Source organism: Alnus glutinosa, chromosome 7 (genome assembly GCF_958979055.1).
Source record: "Alnus glutinosa chromosome 7, dhAlnGlut1.1, whole genome shotgun sequence".
Lineage (NCBI taxonomy): Eukaryota > Viridiplantae > Streptophyta > Magnoliopsida > Fagales > Betulaceae > Alnus > Alnus glutinosa.
Genome location: NC_084892.1, coordinates 1,143,828 through 1,164,075, shown reverse-complemented (window position 1 = coordinate 1,164,075; position 20,248 = coordinate 1,143,828). Strand labels below are relative to the sequence as shown.

Genomic DNA, 20,248 nt, shown 5'->3' with positions numbered 1-20,248 from the left:
ATTGATTGATGAGTTGCTGGAACTGTGGAATGTAGGGGTACGAACATTCGATGCTTCAAAGAAGGAAAATTTTATTATGCGATCTCAGTTGATGTGGACGATAAACGACTTGCCAGCGTATGCAGATTTATCTGGTTGGCCTAACAGGGGTGCGAAGGCATGTCCTTGCTGTATGCAATCGACGCGTTCTATACGCTTAAAGAACGGATGCAAATTTTGCTATATGGGGCACAGGAGATATCTGCCGCCTGAACATCTGTGGCGGCTTAATAGGAGGACATTTGACGGTACTGAAGAATTTGACAGCGCCCCGATTGTGCCATGCGGATACGAGGTTCTCCAACAGTTGGACGGAGTTGCGTTTGGGGATGAGACCGCGGGTAAGAAGAAGAAACGGAAGAAGCGGAAGAAGGGTGCAGGGAGTTCCGATGTTATATGGAAGAAGAAAAGTATATTTTTCAGATTGCCGTATTGGGAAGACAATTTGCTTCGGCACAATCTTGATGTTATGCACATAGAGAAAAATGTCATGGACAATATACTTGGCACTATTTTGGATATAAAAGGGAAAACGAAGGACAACTTGGCAGCTCGGCTGGACTTGCAGGAAATGGGGTTGAGACCTAAGTTGCATCCGTTCACGGCCGCCAATGGTAAAACGTATATTCCCGCTGCCTGTCACACCATGACTAGAGAGGACAAAGAAAATTTTCTGAAGGTTCTTCGAAATGTGAGGGTCCCGGACGGATACGCCTCGAACATTTCACGATGTGTTCGGCTGAAGGACCGTACAATTTCCGGGTTGAAGAGCCACGATAACCACATACTGATGCAACAGCTTCTCCCAATTGCACTGCGTAAGTCATTGCCTGATAAAGTTGTTAGACCTCTTGTGGAGATTTCGGCATTTTTTAGAGGCATATGCTCAACAAAGCTATCACAAGAAGATATGGACCGACTACAGGGTGACGTCTGTATCACTTTGTGCAAACTAGAACAGATATTCCCTCCAGGGTTTTTTACGAGTATGGTCCACTTGGTCGTGCATCTTGTGCGCGAGTGTAGACTCGGCGGACCCGTGCAGTATAGATGGATGTACCCGGCAGAGAGGTAAAATTCGGCGTAATATGTAAATATATAATTTGATTTAAATGTAACCATAATTGACGACAATTAAATTGTCGTGTATGTGTGTACACCAGGAGTCTGGGGCATTTCAAGTCTACTGTGCGCAATAAAGCGGCTCCTGAGGGGTGCATTGCGGAGGGGTACATAGCGACCGAGCTGGTAACGTTCTGTTCAAGGTATCTGAATAACACACCAACATTCCACAACAGACCTCAGAGGAATCCTGATGGATCCAAAGGGGCGGGCACGCGTGTTACCCTGAACCGGTTGATAATGCACCAGATTCATCGTTATATTGTGTTCAACTCTTCACAATTTGCGGACGTAAGTAGTGTTTATATATTTAACAGAATTCGAATAACGCAATTAATTGATTTTACTACATAATTGTATACGCTGAATGTAGGATGCACAAAGACGCGCTTAGGCGATCATGCACTAGAGGTCGCATTACGGAGGCTCTTATTGAAGCAGAACATCATGAGCAGTTCTGCGAATGGTACCCTGCATATGTAAGAAAATAGTTGTAATTTTTAAGTTGGATAAATTTATGCGGGTTCAATATAATTACCCAATACACGTGTTTAATATTTGTAATTATAACATAGGTCGATGGCCTTGACGATCAACGTAGGGAGGAATTGGGCCACAACTTGGTTATGCGTTGTAGAGGGCTGAAGGAGACAGCGGTCAAGTACAACAGGTACGTGGTAAATGGGAAATTGTTTCGCACGCTTGCCCATGATGTGGGAAGGAGGACTCAGAACAGCGGCGTATGTGTTCCTACCGTTGAAGGCGAAACGTACTACGGGCAGTTAACCGATATAGTTGAGGTCGAGTACTATGACAGGACCACGTACGTCCTATTTAAGTGCAATTGGGCAGACCCCACGATGGAAAGAGGATTCACAATAGACGAGTATGGCCTAGTGTTTGTCAACTTCAATCACCTCGTCCACAGGGGAGAATTGATTCAGGACGAGCCGTACGTGCTTACATCTCAGGTGGATCAAGTATTCTACGTCGAAGATGGAAGGAACCCAAATTGGGTTTGTGCGGTTAGGACCAAACCGCGCAACGTGTACGACGTTGGCCAGGGGGATGGGAGTAATGAGGATGGTACAACCTACCATGAGTGCGTACCGCTCGTACTAGCCACTGATGACCTACCCGATACGAATGATGAATTTGAGTACGACAGGCCCGACATTGATCCGATTGAAGCTCCCGTGATACAATGATTGATGTATTTCTTGTGAGTATAATTAGCTTGAACTCAACACACTTGACTGATATATATATATTGTTTGTACAATTCGCTTGAACTGAGTACGAATTTCTATTATTTGCATAAATTTCGTTGTATAATTTGCATATTCATTAAAAATATATTACAAAAAATATTCTAATTAATTTGTCTACATTTGTTCGCAGGTATTGATGGACCAGGGACGCCATCCTTATGCATATCGGGCACCTCGCCCACCCGTGCCCCCCATGACCACGCCCACTGATTCGACGCCAGTATATACTGCGGCGTGGCCACACCACCCAGACGGGGCTTACAGACCATTGTTGCTGGGTATGGTGGCCGTGCCCACGTCAGATCACGGGCAGACCAGCACAGCTGGAGTTGGCAGCTCTCCATTGTCGGAGCCGCCGACATTATCTCAGTTAGGGTTCACCTATCCGGGTAACGCCTATCGATGGTGGATGCGAGAGGGGATGGGTCAACAGGGTTATGCATCGTACTATCCGTTTACGTATAGTGTACCGTCGACGTGTAACCCTGATAGTGAGACGCAGGATGGTAGATTTCCACTGTCACAGACCGGGGAGATGCAGATGCCGGCTGTGGGGTTGGGACAGATACCGACACAGGCGGCGATGCAGGGCCAGATTTTGGGGCCGAGACAGATGCCAGCATCGGGGGCGAGTCAGGGCCCGGGGCATGTAGAGAGGCAGATGCCGTTACCTGGTGAGACCCATATGCCGCTTTCCGGTGAGAGTCAGATGCCAGATGTGGGGGGGAGCCAGACTACCCATGAGGAGGACGTTGCGATGTTGGGTACCGATCAGTTGGCCCCCGGTAGCCCCCAGGGTATGGATTCAGATGATGATCAGCATCCTCCACCAGCCGGAGAGGTTGGCGAGGAGGTTGCAGGCGACCCAGCGACGCAGCACATAGGGACTGGGCAGATTCGGTTGATGGGTAAGTACATATGTAGACATCCTTAAAACTCATATTATGTTACCAAAATATTTTTTTTGGTTTGGAAAAAAATAACTATTTGATTACATTTTGTTTATATATGTGTGTGTGTGTTAACCAATTAAATTAATGTTGAATATATTTTTTCATTAGGGTACAACCCAGACGGGACCATTTATTATGAGGTGATTGACGACCCAGCGAGAAACTGGGTGCTCCCGAGGGGGAAGAAGGTTGTATTGCAGTACAATGCTGCTATACAACCTGTAGGACGAGCCTGCAATCGTTTTCGGCGGGAAGTGGGCAAGATGATCAGGAGTGGGTCCTACATACACATGCGGGATGAATGGGCGAGGGTAAATAGGCAGATTAAGCAGGCAATGTGGAACGCGCTGATGGTATGTTTATGAATATAATTTAATTATTTATTTGAATTAAACTTGAGCTTAATGTTTAGGTTGAAGTTTTTAAACCTATAATGCTTTGATTGAAATGTGCAGGAGGAGTTCTATCTACCTGTATCAGTAGACATGCGCAGGGCACAACAGGAGGCGTGAAATGATATTGGACGTAAGCACCGCTCGTGGAAGTCGAGGTTCAAAACCCAACTACGAATTGGAGACGGTGACTGATGTGTTTTAAAATAGTTACTCGCAAGTGCACGAATCGTTTTGCAATATAGCGTTATGCAAGTGCGAGGTCGATCCCACAGGGAATTGTGTTGCGAAAATTAATCTCTATTCAAACTAATCCTATTTTAACCTAGTTCCAAATTTAGGGGTTTTTTTTATAAAAGAAAACATGAACAAAAATAATGAAGATAAAGGGGTCTAGGGTTTCGGAATCCACACTCACCAAATCACAAGAACATAATCTCATGCTCATCACACATATTTTGAGGTTGTCACATTCAAATCTTAGGTATGCTCTACATTGCTTCAAAAATCATTTGAAACATTCAATGATTCCGTTCATAGCACAAATCACAAAGAGTACCAATTGAAATCAAAACATCTAATGTATCATTCAATCACAATGGATATCATCATTCAAACCGATAAAACAATGTATTAGTCGAACGACGCACAATGAATATCCAATGTTTAGATAGATCAAACACCAAGCAATCAATTTTAATGAGACTTATTCCACATCATCACTTGTATCCGGAAACCACAAGAGATATCAAAACATCATCTCATAAAAATCGAAGTAGAACAATGAGAAATCAAACTCATAAACTCAAATAGCATGAACAAGCAAGAAACTCGGTTTCTCTTCAATGGTGAGGTTTCATCCTCAACCCCAAACGAAAATATTAGCTACACATGATAAAATAACTACAACTTAAAACATTAAATTAAAAGCATAAAAATCAAAGAGTTGCAAAAGGAAAGAAATAAGCTACAAGAAGAAGAGAAACAAGAAGTTATGTACAAAGAGGCTCATGCCTCTCCTCCTCCCTTTGATTTTCAGCCTTGGTCTCCTTTTATAGCCAAGTGGTTTGTGTGGAATGGGTGAGTGGGTGTATGAGTGGAGAGATGAGTGATGAGTGTTTTATGGAATGAGTGGTGAGTGTTTTATGGAATGAGTGGTGAGTGTTTTATGGAATGATGTTGAGTGGAAAAAAAGTGATTAAGTGGCTGAGAATGTGGAGAAAAACGTGTATTGGCTCTAGCTTTGGGGAGACAAGGGATGAAGCAAAAGAAAAATAATAAGAGAGATGGTTCCGGATTTTCGGGATGATCCGATGACTGAAATTCAAACAGCCATATCTTTTTCCACGAATCTCCAAATTGGCTGAAACTTGTTGCGTTGGAAAGCTGACATCTTGAACTTCAATTTAGACCTAAGAAACTCCCAAAACGGATATCGTTTGGTCCTGTTATGATCAGTATAAATGTAGTGGTCTGCTGCATCCGAATTTCCTTGTATTTTGCTTGAATTATATCATTTCTCTCTTATTGTCCTACAAAATATAAAAACACTAAAACTAACCAAAGCATTAGAAAATAACAAAGCTAAAGGTTTAACTAATGTAAATTAAGGGGTCCAAATATACACTTTTTGGCACTCATCAGTGACACGCCCGAGAGTATCCGTGCGAGAATGCCGGAGAAATTTTTTGAGGAGTATGATGCAGAAGATGTAGAATTCCTGCTGAGAGATTGGTGCAGAGAGCATAAAATCGTATGTAGGCCAAAAAATTGTCAACTATTTTTTAATAACAGTTCATTTAATTTTAGTTTTAATTTAAGTGTGTCAATTGTTATATGTTTATTTTCATGTTCAATGCGTAGGCAACCTCTGAACGGATGAAGAGGTTGCGGGAGCGGAATGACCTACCCCATTGTGCGGGATCTAAAAGTTATGCCAGATTTAATCACGAGGAGGTAATTAAATATATATGTTTATGTTTTTAATATTTGTTGGTAATTGTTTTTCTTTTTCTTTTTCTTTAAACTATTTTTATCGCTATCTGTTTGTTATATATGTCAACTGCATGACGACAGACATGTACATCTGGCACGCCCCCCACTCGCGCCGCGTCGTTCGTGAAGACCCACACAAGGAAGGACGGCACTTTCGTGAACGACCGTACACGGGTCTTATGCGTATGCTACTGATTTAGTTTACTAATATTTTTAAATTATGTGTGATATGTCATTATTCAATATATGACTTTTTCATGTTGACGACGTACAAGAGAGGATGACGCAGAGTTTAGCCAGTGATCCAGCCGCCACGCAAAGCGTCTCCGCAGACACGGTGCGTTGGGCACCGAACGACGCTTACGAACAGGCGATTGGGAGGCCTGAGTATGCAGGGAGGGTTCGGCAGGTTGGGCCGAACGTCACACCTGTTCGAGAGACATGTTTTTCATATAGGCCTCGGTCACAGGGGGGACCATCTCAGGGGACGTCTCGGGATTGGGCCGAACAGTCTCGGAAGATGGAAGAGATGCAAGCGGAGCTACAGGCTGAGCGAGCGAGGAATGACCGGTTGGAGCAGCGCGTGCAACAGTTCGACGGCATAGAGCAGCGCTTGCGAGAGATGGAGGTCTTCATGTCCTCCATGGGAGTACCAGCACCATGTGTTGGTAATCAGTCTTCTCCTGCACACGTAGGTAGTACGTCGTCCGTTGGTAGTGCATCTGCATGTATGATTTATATTGTGTATAGGACAAAATTAATTTCAATTTGTTTTCATTACCCCTTTAATTTTGCAAGTAATATTATATACTTTAATTGTCTATATTATTTGCAGGTAATTCGACAACGGTTGGTACGTTGTCGCCTGTTGGACGACAGCTGAGCCAGCACTCCACTGTCGCTACACCTTCGCCCGCTACACCATTCATTGCGCAGCAATCGCCGGTGGGCGAGAACACGCCTGGGACGGTACCTCGTGATTCGCAGAGACGCCTTTCAGATTTGTAGATATTTTGTGTAATTATTTTTTGTTCGTAAATATTTGCTTGTTAACGAATATGTTATTAATTATTTGTTTGTGTAGTATGATTTCGTGTTGGTTTTGGGTAAAATAAATGTTGCGTTATTTGTGGTCGAAAATTACAAAATTTGAAAAATTCAAAAAAAATTTTAATTAACCCAAATAAATTTTAAAAAACAATAAAAAAAATTATTATTTTTTTAATTAAAAACAGTTTGACACATGTATCGGAATACACGTGTCAAATTTGACACGTGTATTCCAATACACGTGTCAAAACAGTTTGACACGCGTATTGGAATACACGTGTCAAATTTGACACGTGTATTCCGATACACGTGTCAAAAACAATTTGACACGCGTATTGGAATACACGTGTCAAATTTGACACGTGTATTCCGATACACGTGTCAAATTGTGCAGTTTGTAACATGCACATTTGACACGCGTAATACGCGTGTCAAACTACACGTGTCTAAATGTTTGACACGTGTACGACACTGTACACGTGTCAAACTGCATGTGGCTATTTGCTGCAATTTTTGTAGTGCATGCTTTAGTTTGAAATCTTATAAGATTTTAAACCTGCTACATCACTTTTATTATTTAATTTTTTTTTCTTTTCTAAACTCAAAAAATGTCAAATGGTCTCCTCTCATTTTATTATTATTTAAGGCCTTTCTTTCACTTTTTATTTTTATTTATATATATATAATAAATTAGGGGCTTAAAGAGGCCCTGTGTGAACTGTGAAATCCAAATTGAATAGTTTTAATCCAAACTTTTGAGTTTTAGTGGTTTTAGGCCAATCCCATAGAATTTGGTGGCTAATATGATATTCTTTTAATTATTGTTAGGTCACTGTTTGGTTTTCATTAGGTATTTCTTGGGTCGTTATTTCGATTAGAGCATTCACATTCGGTTCAACAATTTATTATTATTATTATTATGTTAATATTTTAACTATCAACTTTTTCAAAAGCACATATATTTCAATCTCTATTTTAGCTATCTATTTTCTAGTATCGGAGATAGGAATTCATTTTTGAAGGGGCATAATTAAAATGTAATGAATACGTAACTTTTTATAACCCAATATGTGCATCACAAAGAATACATCTATTGAACTTCAGAAATGTGTCAAGAATGATATATTAGTAAGGTAACATGTATGCATAAGTATAAAAAGAAATAAAAATACAAAAATAAAGTGTTTGAAATTGCAAACTACACTATTTTAGAGTACTAAAATCATTACTTATCAAATATATAAATTGAAGCTCTCAACAATTTTTCTTTCAAATTTGAATAAGGATAAATATATTAAACTTGTAAAAAAAGAAAAAGAAAAACATGAAATAGGAGATGCAAGTTTGTGAATTTCCAAATCATGAAAGGCAATTCAACAAATGATAAAGAAAAACTACAAAACGTAAGCCAATGGTCTGTCTTTGCAATGTGTCAAAATAGTTTGTCTAGAAAGAATTAAATTCATAAAAAATATGAATGGGAGAAGTTAGGAACTCATCTTACGACATTTAGGGTTTGTTTGGATGTGGGATTTTTTTTAATTATATTTTACTATATATATTCAAAATTGCGAATAACGAAAAAATTTATTTTTTAAAATTATGTTTGAATAGTTTAGAGAAATTGTGACAGAATTGAAAAAAGTTGGATAAAACTTGGTAGAAATTGAATTTAAAAAACCTACCCAAACATGCAATAATATAAAATAAAATGCTACCTAAACATGCCCTTACCTTCTATATCATCGCATATCAACTTTTGTGGGGGCCATGGCCCCACTAGTACTGCCATTTTAACTATTTTATTTAAATATTATTTTTTATTTATTCTTTATTGAAGAGAGATAAAATGTTAAAGATTATTATTATTAGTATTTAACATATCGGCGAGAGATTCATTTTGCTCCCATATAAAAATGCTCTTAATGTTGGTACACACAAGAATTACCCTCACATGGAGACAGATTCTCTCCAATTGAAACCAACGGGAGAGGAGCCAGTCATTTATATGTAGAGGACAAAATAACTATTTTGTCATTCACATATAAAAGACCGGCTCCTTTCCTATTGGTTTCAACTTAAGAGTATTTTACCCCCTATATATAAAGGACCGACTCCCTTTCCCATTCGTTTGAACCGAAAGGAAATCCCTCTTGCATAAGGTCACCACCTTTCAAATATTCCTACTTTTTTTCGTACGGATAAAATGACAGAATAAAAATAGTGGAAATAAAAAAGAAGAGCACATTCACGTAGACAACTTTTGCTTTCAATTTGGTAATCATGAACTATTTTACCCTGCTAACCAAAATGTAAACAAAGCTTTAATTAATTAATTAAAGGCAAAAGGCTAATCTTAAAACTAGAATGGCCATGGGGTCCAAGATCCAAGCACGAACACGGCAAAATGATTCCTTTTTTATATTTTAAAATTACAAAGTCTTACGAGAAAAACAACTTATTCTTTTAAGTTATCAATCTGTCTACTTATAAGGATCAAAAAGTGTAAATTTAATGATTTAGTTAATATTTTATTACTTTATTTTACGTGTGGAATAAACTATTGGTTTATCTTTCATGATTTTGTGCTCTGATAAATCATGATCTTAAATCATCATTGATGTTAAAAGCTCAAATTAATAAATAAATAAATAAATTTAAATATGTAATTAATATTTTAACACTACTTCTCAATTGTACATAAAGTTAAAAAAACTGCTGAAATGGTTTGTTCCCCTAAAAGCCAAAAGAAAAATCTTGCTTTCTAAGATATCAAATAGTTCCCTCCAATGTTGGGAAAATCCAAATGAGGGTGAGTTTTGATTGCATATGTCAATGACTCAATATTATCTTGATCGATACCAAGGGGCACCTAGGCCTTGAATTTTGTCTTCAACTAATTTTGATAGTGTCAATCTTAATCAACTTTTGAATAAGTCTTTGTTAAAAACAAAATTTAATTATTGATTGTAATTGCCACATCAATATTGTGAAATAAAAATATGATATATAACATTACTTATTTTGATAAGCAACACAATACGCTGATTACAAATCCAAAATACGTAACTATTGTGCATTTGATTTCATCCATAAAAATAATTACAAATGTATGTGTAAGACTGCGCACAAACTATATGGACAAAGAACAACGCTTCGTTGAGGGCATCCCGGCCCCCAGATGTAAAAGTTAGAAATTATACTCTGTTTGTTAATGCTTTTTAGAGAGTGTGGGAAAAAAATGTTATATTGTGACATAAATTTGAAAGTAATTTTGAGCGTTTTATAAATGTTTTGTGTTGTTTGTTAATATTTGTATTTTTATTTTTTTTTAAAAAAAATGTAGAAAGAAAGAATGTTATCAAACAAAACGTGTAATTAGGTGCTTCAAACATGCATTGATCTTAAAGCACAATAGCGCGCATAGACATTTGATGCCAAAAATTGACTCTTAATTATCCTCGATCACTTTCTGAATCTTCATTTTTATAAAGCGTTGTTATGGGTGCTACAACTTTATCTACAACCCCCTTATAAACTGACGTGCCATGGCCAGCTCACGGAACACTTACTATGTTAGTCACTAAACAGTTAAATTTGATTGTAACTGACGTGATAAATGCTACGTAAACTACCGTGACAGTTTGTAAAAGATTGTAATAAAAAATTAGTATAACATCTTTTAGACATTTTCCATTTCTATATTTCAAATCGGTTATCATGGGAGTCCCTTTGCTCTCATAAAGGGGAGCTTGATTAATTATCATCAATTTAGTGGTCATGACTCATGAGCACCTATTCTGGCTTTGCTTACCGTGTAAGGGGCGGGAGGGTGGGGGGACGTGGTAAAATTTTCCAAGACATATGATTTGGTCTTCAAATTCCACTAAAAAGTCTTCGTCTAAGAGTTAAAAAAAAAAAAAAAAAAAAAAAAAAAAAAAAAAAAAAACTAATTTGAAGAAAGAAAATGAGGTCTTAGATAATAAAATAAATGTGCTGTCTAGAAGGAGACCGATTTTGTCGAAAAAAGACCAAGTTAGGTCAAGTGTAGTCTAACATTCATAGTCTTTTTCTTTTTTCTATTCAGCACCCGACAGCAGAATCTTTTATTCCTATAAATCTTACACGTATAGCCTATAATATATTATATGTAACCCTAAGCCTCATTTATTTGAAAAAAAAAAAGACTATCACCAAGTATAAATTATTGGTATTCTGACAACCATAGGAGACAACATATCTAGATTATTTTTTTTTTTAATTAGTTATTAGTGATAATTAAATGATTAAATTTATTAATTTATTAATTTTTTTTTTTAAAAAAAAAACATATATATATTTAATATGATATCTGAACAAAAATATTAAATTCAAACCCCGACTCTTCAGTTTATTCCGTATTTTCAATTAAAATATTTTACCTCATCGACAGAGACAAACCAAGGGAGGGGTCATAGGGCCATGACCTCTCTCTCCCCCTCTTCTATATAGTATATTATACTCACATTTCATTAGGTTGATGTGGTAGTGTCCATAAATTATTATTTAAAAAATAAATAAACCAATGGTTAATAGGTACCGCCACATCTACAAAGTAAAAATTGAAAAGATAGGAGTATAGTATGTAGCATTACTCAGAGCATCCTCAGCTCTCCAAAATTTTCTCTAAACTTAACCTAAACAATCTACTTTTTTGATTTTATCTCTTACTTTTGAAACCCTTTCTACATCAAACTCTTTAAATATTTCTCTATTTTAATTATATATTATTTTTTATTACTTTTGACACCAACTAATTTAACTATATGAACATCAAATTTTCCTACCAAAAACAGCCCCTTTTACAATCATCTTCGCACATAACTACAATCTCAAAATTACACTGCACCACTAAACCGGCCTATTTACAAAAAAAAAAAAAAAAAAAAAAAAAACACTAAACCGACCTCCAGCTGTAAAATACAAACTGCTCAGCTCCATCCAAAAGCCACCACCTATACTGAAGATGACGCAATGACATTATCTCCAAAACCTTCTCAAGACTTCTTGAACTTCTTCTCTTGCTTAGTCTTCATTTCAGTTTGTTTCTTCCCTTCACTCTAGTTTTAGCTTCCTTCCACAATAACCGCATTCCTTGCCTTATGAGGAATCAACCCGTGACAAGTTCTTTCTTCCCACTCATTCTCCAAGCAACAACGCCGTCTGCCACAGAGTCCTTTGTTTCAGCAACTGTCCTCCATGGAATTAAAAGACATCGCGCCAGAGAGAGTTGATATTGCGGAAGCTTGAAGGCGCGGAGGAAAAGTGAAGACGCGCGGGAAGAGAAAAAAAAATGATTTGGTCTTCAAATTCCACTAAAAAGTCTTCGTCTAAGAGTTAAAAAAAAAAAAAAAAAAAAAAAAAAAAAAAAAAAAAAAAAAAAAAAAAAAAACTAATTTGAAGAAAGAAAATGAGGTCTTAGATAATAAAATAAATGTGCTGTCTAGAAGGAGACCGATTTTGTCGAAAAAAGACCAAGTTAGGTCAAGTGTAGTCTAACATTCATAGTCTTTTTCTTTTTTCTATTCAGCACCCGACAGCAGAATCTTTTATTCCTATAAATCTTACACGTATAGCCTATAATATATTATATGTAACCCTAAGCCTCATTTATTTGAAAAAAAAAAAGACTATCACCAAGTATAAATTATTGGTATTCTGACAACCATAGGAGACAACATATCTAGATTATTTTTTTTTTAATTAGTTATTAGTGATAATTAAATGATTAAATTTATTAATTTATTAATTTTTTTTTAAAAAAAAAACATATATATATTTAATATGATATCTGAACAAAAATATTAAATTCAAACCCCGACTCTTCAGTTTATTCCGTATTTTCAATTAAAATATTTTACCTCATCGACAGAGACAAACCAAGGGAGGGGTCATAGGGCCATGACCTCTCTCTCCCCCTCTTCTATATAGTATATTATACTCACATTTCATTAGGTTGATGTGGTAGTGTCCATAAATTATTATTTAAAAAATAAATAAACCAATGGTTAATAGGTACCGCCACATCTACAAAGTAAAAATTGAAAAGATAGGAGTATAGTATGTAGCATTACTCAGAGCATCCTCAGCTCTCCAAAATTTTCTCTAAACTTAACCTAAACAATCTACTTTTTTGATTTTATCTCTTACTTTTGAAACCCTTTCTACATCAAACTCTTTAAATATTTCTCTATTTTAATTATATATTATTTTTTATTACTTTTGACACCAACTAATTTAACTATATGAACATCAAATTTTCCTACCAAAAACAGCCCCTTTTACAATCATCTTCGCACATAACTACAATCTCAAAATTACACTGCACCACTAAACCGGCCTATTTACAAAAAAAAAAAAAAAAAAAAAAAAAACACAAAACCGACCTCCAGCTGTAAAATACAAACTGCTCAGCTCCATCCAAAAGCCACCACCTATACTGAAGATGACGCAATGACATTATCTCCAAAACCTTCTCAAGACTTCTTGAACTTCTTCTCTTGCTTAGTCTTCATTTCAGTTTGTTTCTTCCCTTCACTCTAGTTTTAGCTTCCTTCCACAATAACCGCATTCCTTGCCTTATGAGGAATCAACCCGTGACAAGTTCTTTCTTCCCACTCATTCTCCAAGCAGCAACGCCGTCTGCCACAGAGTCCTTTGTTTCAGCAACTGTCCTCCATGGAATTAAAAGACATCGCGCCAGAGAGAGTTGATATTGCGGAAGCTTGAAGGCGCGGAGGAAAAGTGAAGACGCGCGGGAAGAGAAAAAAAAATGATATTAAAGTGAATAGCGTAAGACCAAATGGGGTTAAATTTAGAGAGAGTTTCTGACAAGAATTAGTTTGGGGAAATATTAGAGAGCTCAATGCATGGAGGTTTTTGAGAAGTTTCTCTAATATTTGGTGAAAAGTTTAAAATAGAGAGTTTGATGAGGATGATCTCATAGTTACATATATCTTAAAATTAAGGCCGAAATATTAAGTTTGGCCAAAATAAAAAAATAAAAAAAAATCCAATCTTAGCCTCTTTACACCCAAATGTTTTTATAATTTGTATAATTAGTTTTTGTGAAAACAAAATGGGGTCTTATTTCACAACGTGGAACACATTATCATGTGTATCAACACACGTAAGTTGACAAATTAATTGCATACTAGAATGTTTTCTATTTGTTATTTGACAACAAAGAAAGAAATTAAAAAGAAAACCCAGACAGTACACAAAAGAAGAGAAGCTTTAGTACTGCCGCGAGGCCCTAAGCTAGCTGCAGAGTTGCTCTTCAGTAGTCTTCATGCTTTGGCTTCTATCTATTGATAAAAATTAATTAAGGACGGAACCATAAATTCTTATGGAGATCGATAATTAGAATATTAATTAAGTCCATAATTTTTTTATACGTACACTTAAACTTTTTAGGATGAGTATATATCTTCCGTTTATCCTCATTTTCAATTAAAAAATTCCATGGGCTACAATCAAAGAAATGACTAGTAATCTTGAAAGGGCAATGAATCACGTACGATGTCATTTTGGTTGCATTCCTGGTCAACATCATGCTGCAAAATAAGGAGAAAAGAGAGAGATATGCCTAGGATACACAGGTGGTTAGGTGATCTACATGTCCCAAAGCCCTTTATAGATTAGAAATGAACCCCTATTGTGTTCTTATCGTGTTCCCCGTTTCAATTACATTCCATTCTTTTCTTGTCTTCTTGTCGCTTCTGCTTTCACCCTTTCTTCTTCATGTCGATAATATATACATGCATGCCTATATATATATATATATATACCTTTTTACTTGTTAAAAAACAAAAAGAGAAACTTAATTATAATAATATATTAAGGAGTAAATATGATTAATTCTTCCCACTCTTTAATAATTAATGCCTTCTGTGTTTGCAGAACTAGAAGGAGGATCGGAGCTTCAATGGGCTCTATTTAAAGACCTCTTGTTTGCAGTCTAATGTTTATACGTGTTATTTAATTTTGTTAAAAAATTAATTTTATTATTTTTTGTCAGAATAAAACTACCTTTTCATTGATAAGAAGGAGAATAAAAAATGATGAATGATTATCAGTTTGATGATAAAATAGAGTCTTGTAAGGCTATTGAGTCTTGATTCATGGTACTCATAAATAAATAGTTAACACATCATCTTACACTCTTTGTTTTAATTTAATACTGTTTCTGGATTCTTGTTAATGAGAAAATGAGAGTTTAATTAAAGAACATACTAAAACATCCCATGATAGACCAAGATTCGAAGATAAGTGTTTTAATTTGAACTATATATCTCTCTCAGCTGGCTCTTTCTACTCTCCGCTCCTATCCTCCCCTTCTTATTCTAGTTTTTTTGTTTGTATGTATTTTCCGACCAGATTAACAATTTTGATCTCTCCGCTATGCATCCGTCCATCTACTTCCGTGTTGTGTCATTCATATCCTACATGGCCGTTGCTGTTGTTTGCTGATTGAGTTTTTGCTTTGAATAATAGTTTTTTTCTCCATAGGTCTGCCCTCATGAACAATCTATGGGATGCAGGTTAGTCAGGTGTGAGGGGGTATCTTTCACGGCCAGTTTAAATAAATTTTTATAGGATATTTAGCCACCATTGTATTAGATCTAGTCTGCTAGGAGCATGTATTCTTTTTAACTATTTTTGTACATGGATAACAGAATATGAAAGTCATAAATAACACTTTATTGTAAGAATTTTGTTTGTATCTATGACTTTGTAACCTCATAGCATGTGACTATGATTTTGCAGAGCTTTATGTTTTGTAGTGTAAGAGCTTTATGTTCGTGATCTTTGATCAATCAAATACTCAGATCTTTTGTTTAAAAAAAAATAATAAAAAAAATCTCATGATAGAGGTTTTTCTTAAAATGTAAACTAATTAATGTATTAGTGTCTATATGTTTTAGCGGTTTCAAAACATATGGCTTAAAAAAAATAACAGTTTTTAAATGCAGTTAATGAAAACGTAGATTGCGATTTGGCATTTAAAACTGTGGTTCGATCTATAAAATCGTGCGTTTTTCAAAACATATTCCATTGCCTACTATTACCTTTTCAAATTTCCTTCTCAAACGAAACACTTTTTATAATTTTATTTAAAAACGTACGTTTGACCTGCGAAATTGCGAGACTAAACGCACCATTATTGTCATTCTAATGTCATGCATTTTCAGATACATATAAACAAAGTCATTCATCTAATTCATGTACCAAACATGTTTGGGAAATAGATGCATTGGACTTGGAAGAGATGGGACATCTTTGAAGCTTTCAAAAGATTACAAACAATCAAAATGACTAGACAAGCGAATCATCGAATTAATTATTAAAATGATTTGCATAAATCATAATCAAATGGTTTCTATTGGCCTCTTAATGGAATTCGAGGGCAAGGTTCCTTTTTACAATTTCTATCATGGCACCTTGTCAGTCTCCTTCCACTCGGCTGGTTTCAAACTCTATAAAATATTAAAAAAGTCATTTTTTTTTAATTTTTAATTTTTTTTTCTTAAGCATACGTAATTGACGTGACATAATTAATTCATCATTAGATTAATTTTAAGTTAAAAAAAATAAAAAATCAATGGTTAATTGAGCATGCCGTGTCAGCTAAATATGCTAGAAGAATACAAAATAACATTTTTCTTTTTTGAACGAACAAGAATGTCCTTAATCAAATTGCAATGATTAAAGTAATCATATCCATAAGATTAATTTCTTCCACCTAAGCTAGTTGATACTCATAAAATTAATGATATTTTTATACTAGCTAGTTACTTCAATCCATGTACTTCTGTTGGGTTGATTTTTTTAATTACATCCATGAAAATAATTAAATCCTAAAAACATGATTATGGCTATTACCAAAACCAAAACCAAAAAAAAGAAAAAAAAAAAAAGAAAAAAAAAAAAGGAAAAAGGCAAAGAAATTAACAAAAAAAAAAAAAGGAGAGGCTATCCTTTCTTTCCCAATATTTTTCCTCGAAGTCATTCTTTCTATGAGAAATTATTTTGTACGTATTTTATATTTCGATTCTAAATTATAGAAAAAAGTTGAAACTCACAGATCCAATAATTTCTATATTGAGCTACTTAGAACCTCCTTAATTCCCTCTCCTCCTAGCACTCCCCAATGCCCTCTCCTTTGGCTGGATTAACTAGATCTTAATTCTCAAATAGCAAGACCACAAAAGCTTCAAATTATAATGTACTTTGCAATGCCTCTTTCTAATTAGGAATAAATTTTTCCTCCAAATTGAATTGGAGGAACCAATTTGAAAGAAATTCATCCAACTTAGCCTATTAAAATGATGTCTGTCCAAAAGGCATGTGATCCTAATAGAGAACGCTAATAGATCGAGTCATATGCATTTTAAACCGATCGATATTGATTTAATACATTGTATTTGAGAAATTTGTTCTGACCCAGTTTGAAGGAAAACTTATTTCTTTTTTAGTATTTGGAAAACATTCTCAAGTAAATACCATCATGTCACTACAAAAAATTCAGCAAATCGCCACTTGCAATTCGCCACGTGTACATGCTCCGTACACGTGGCGAACAGTTTGCCACGTGTAATTGACCACATGTTCAGTCAGGGGGTGGTAGATCCGGTTGTGGCGAATTGTACAATTCGCCACGTGTATCTAAATACACGTGGCCACTGTGCCACATGTATATTAATAAAAAATAAAAATAACCATCATATTGGAAGTAGGTTTAACCATAGGCTGGTAGCCTTCTCAAACTTTGATTATTTTGGGGGAAATGTAGATGGTACTTAAATCATCTAAAAAATATTATACCCTAGGAAAAAAGAAAGAAAGAGAATTTATAATAACATAAACTAGATGGTGGGTAGGAGATGCCTGCTAGCTCATGCTCAGATAAATGTAAACTGAAAAACTTGTATATATTAGAATTGTGTAAATTAGATGCCAAAGCAAACGTAGCACAAATTAAGGTTCTATATATAAGCATGACAATTGATCCTGCAAGAAAAAGAATTCTGCTATGGTGTAGTAAGTCAAAGAATAATATGATAAGTAAGACATAGGATATATGGCCGGGGTCCATTGAAGACTTCAATAACATATATATATATATGGTTGGGGTGATCATGCCAACAAAAAAGGAAATGCATGAAAAGATGAAGCTCTAATTTTCGGATACAGGTCCCCTAGAATCCCCTTGCCTAGAAAGGATTGAGGGGCCAAAAAAAATTGTACGAGATCTGTGAAAGGAGGCTCTGCCCGAATAGAAGGGTTTCTCAAGTAATTAAGCCCCCTCTCGGCAGAAGAACCCCTAGCCTCTCATGCACAACCAATTATAAATAATTTCAATTCTTAATTTTCGGTGTTATAGTGAAATAGAGATTTTTAAAAAATTTACTGTTTAACTTGCTAACGATTCGAACAACAATTAATTGCTGAGAATCCGGATCCGTTGCAGTGAGGCACTGAATTGAAGGGAGTCATGATGCTGTCTAGGTCACTTGACAAAATGAGCAACGGTTTCATTCAAGATCAGAGACAGTTGAATCCGTTGATATATAAATATATTCCATTAATTATTTGGTCTTTTGTAGAGTCATTTCAAAACAATAATTAAGCAATTGGCCTGGTATATATGCTGGACCAACTCACCCGAACTGTCAATGTCATTGGTTAGTGGTTCATTGTATAATATATGCTATTCATCAACATTTGCTAAACGTTTTTTTCCCGCAAATGATGATTGTATGTATATATCATCACTGCTGAAAAGAAAGCAAAACGCAGTACTAATTAATGCCATTATCAATTGTCACTAATTAATCATAAGTTTTTGGACAAATCTTTTTATTATGAGAATTAACCATGGCCCTTGATAAACCCTTTGTAAATCTTCATATATGCGATTATAGATCCTCCATTTTAATTTTTTTTTTTTTTTTGGATGAATATATGAGTTATATATATACAACCCATTCCAGCAACCAATTAAGTTGGAACAACGTATGCTAAAACAAATTAAAGCATCTAACACCAAAACAAACCTGTCTTTCTATCAATACAAGCTAGACATGTTGAACTATACCCCATGGCTAATTGCTACAAATCTGATCTACATTCATATCATTCTTTTTAATTTTCTGTTCCGATCCCCCCCCTAATTCTGTTTCTCACATCTCAAACAACTTTTTCTAACTATTCTGAAAAGCCAACTTAATATGATAATTAAGTTCTCTAGCTTGTTAGAAAGAAACAAGATGGAGTGTAGAATTTGTTTTTTTTTTTTTTGAACAGATAACATGAGTCACCATATATTACTGAAGAACGCTCGAAAGCAATTACAGAGAATAGAGGTACAGGACCCTATACACCCTAAGCCAGAATAATCTGACTTAAAACAGCTATCTAAACAACACACAAACATTACATGAACAACGTTTGAGCCACTCTTTACGTTTAAGCACAATCTAAACAAAGAAAAAGATGGCTAATCTAGCTACTATGCCAACAAATAGTCCAGTAACAATTGAGCATTACAAAGGCAGATTGTAAACAGAAAAACAAACAAAAATCCCAAACAGAAATCAAACGAAACTGGCGTCGGGAAAAAGCTGTCATCGGCACTAGCGCGTGTAAACTGTAAACACGAGCCTTCATCGATCAGAGACCTCCCTCTGCAGTAGACAACCGCCAAAACCACCAATCTCCAACGATCTCCACCATAGAGAGGCGCGTGTCATGAAGGACCCAGCCGAAGAACACAGATCTTTGTTAACATGTTTTGAAGAGTATTCTTTGTTTTTAGTTTAAAAATGTGTTTTGAAGTGATCCTTAATGGTGAAATAGGTTTTTGTGTTTCGATAAGTAATTTGTGTTTATAGTTGTTTGTTAATGACGTCTTTGACTTGACAACGTACAGAAAATAAAAGACAAAAAACAAAGTTGAAGTAACCTAGCTTAAGCATCAAGCAATGGTACTGTCACCTGTGTGTTAGAATATAAATTAAATAATTAAATTCATCTTTTCATATCAACTTAAGCTTTTGTGATGATAATTTAATATAATTTTGAATTCAAACCTTGACTCTGTTATTTACTTTTCATTTTAATTAAACATTTCACATGTTATACCTCACTTATTAAGAATGAGTCTGAGCCCACATGTAAAGGAGTGTGTTAAAATATTAATTAAATGATAAAATTTTACGTTTTCTACTAGCTTAAGCATTTAGAAGCTTATTTTTCATAGGTGTGATTGTAATCAAATCATACCTTATTTGTATTGTTTTTACCAATCATCTTTCCCCTATAAATATATATATGGGTCATTTGAATTGTAAAATATAATAAAGTAACAAAAGCATAATGTAGG

General features: G+C 35.4%; 1 protein-coding gene across 1 annotated transcript; it reads left to right on the top strand.

The window, feature by feature from the left end:
* The first annotated feature begins 1,242 nt into the window (after positions 1–1,242).
* On the top strand, positions 1,243–4,128 carry LOC133874154 (uncharacterized). The gene is made up of 6 exons (XM_062312001.1): positions 1,243–1,452; positions 1,535–1,640; positions 1,737–2,383; positions 2,563–3,340; positions 3,494–3,738; positions 3,841–4,128. Exons 3-6 carry the CDS (start codon positions 2,366–2,368, stop codon positions 3,895–3,897), a joined length of 1,098 nt encoding a protein of 365 aa, XP_062167985.1. The 5' UTR covers positions 1,243–1,452; positions 1,535–1,640; positions 1,737–2,365; the 3' UTR covers positions 3,898–4,128.
* The last annotated feature ends 16,120 nt before the right edge of the window (positions 4,129–20,248 follow it).

Bases quoted from the DNA above. Each gene is read 5' to 3' on its own strand.
- LOC133874154 (XM_062312001.1), top strand. The intron at 3,341-3,493 runs GTAAGTACATAT...TTTTTTCATTAG, and splicing joins TGGGCAGATTCGGTTGATGG to GGTACAACCCAGACGGGACC. The intron at 3,739-3,840 runs GTATGTTTATGA...TGAAATGTGCAG, and splicing joins CAATGTGGAACGCGCTGATG to GAGGAGTTCTATCTACCTGT.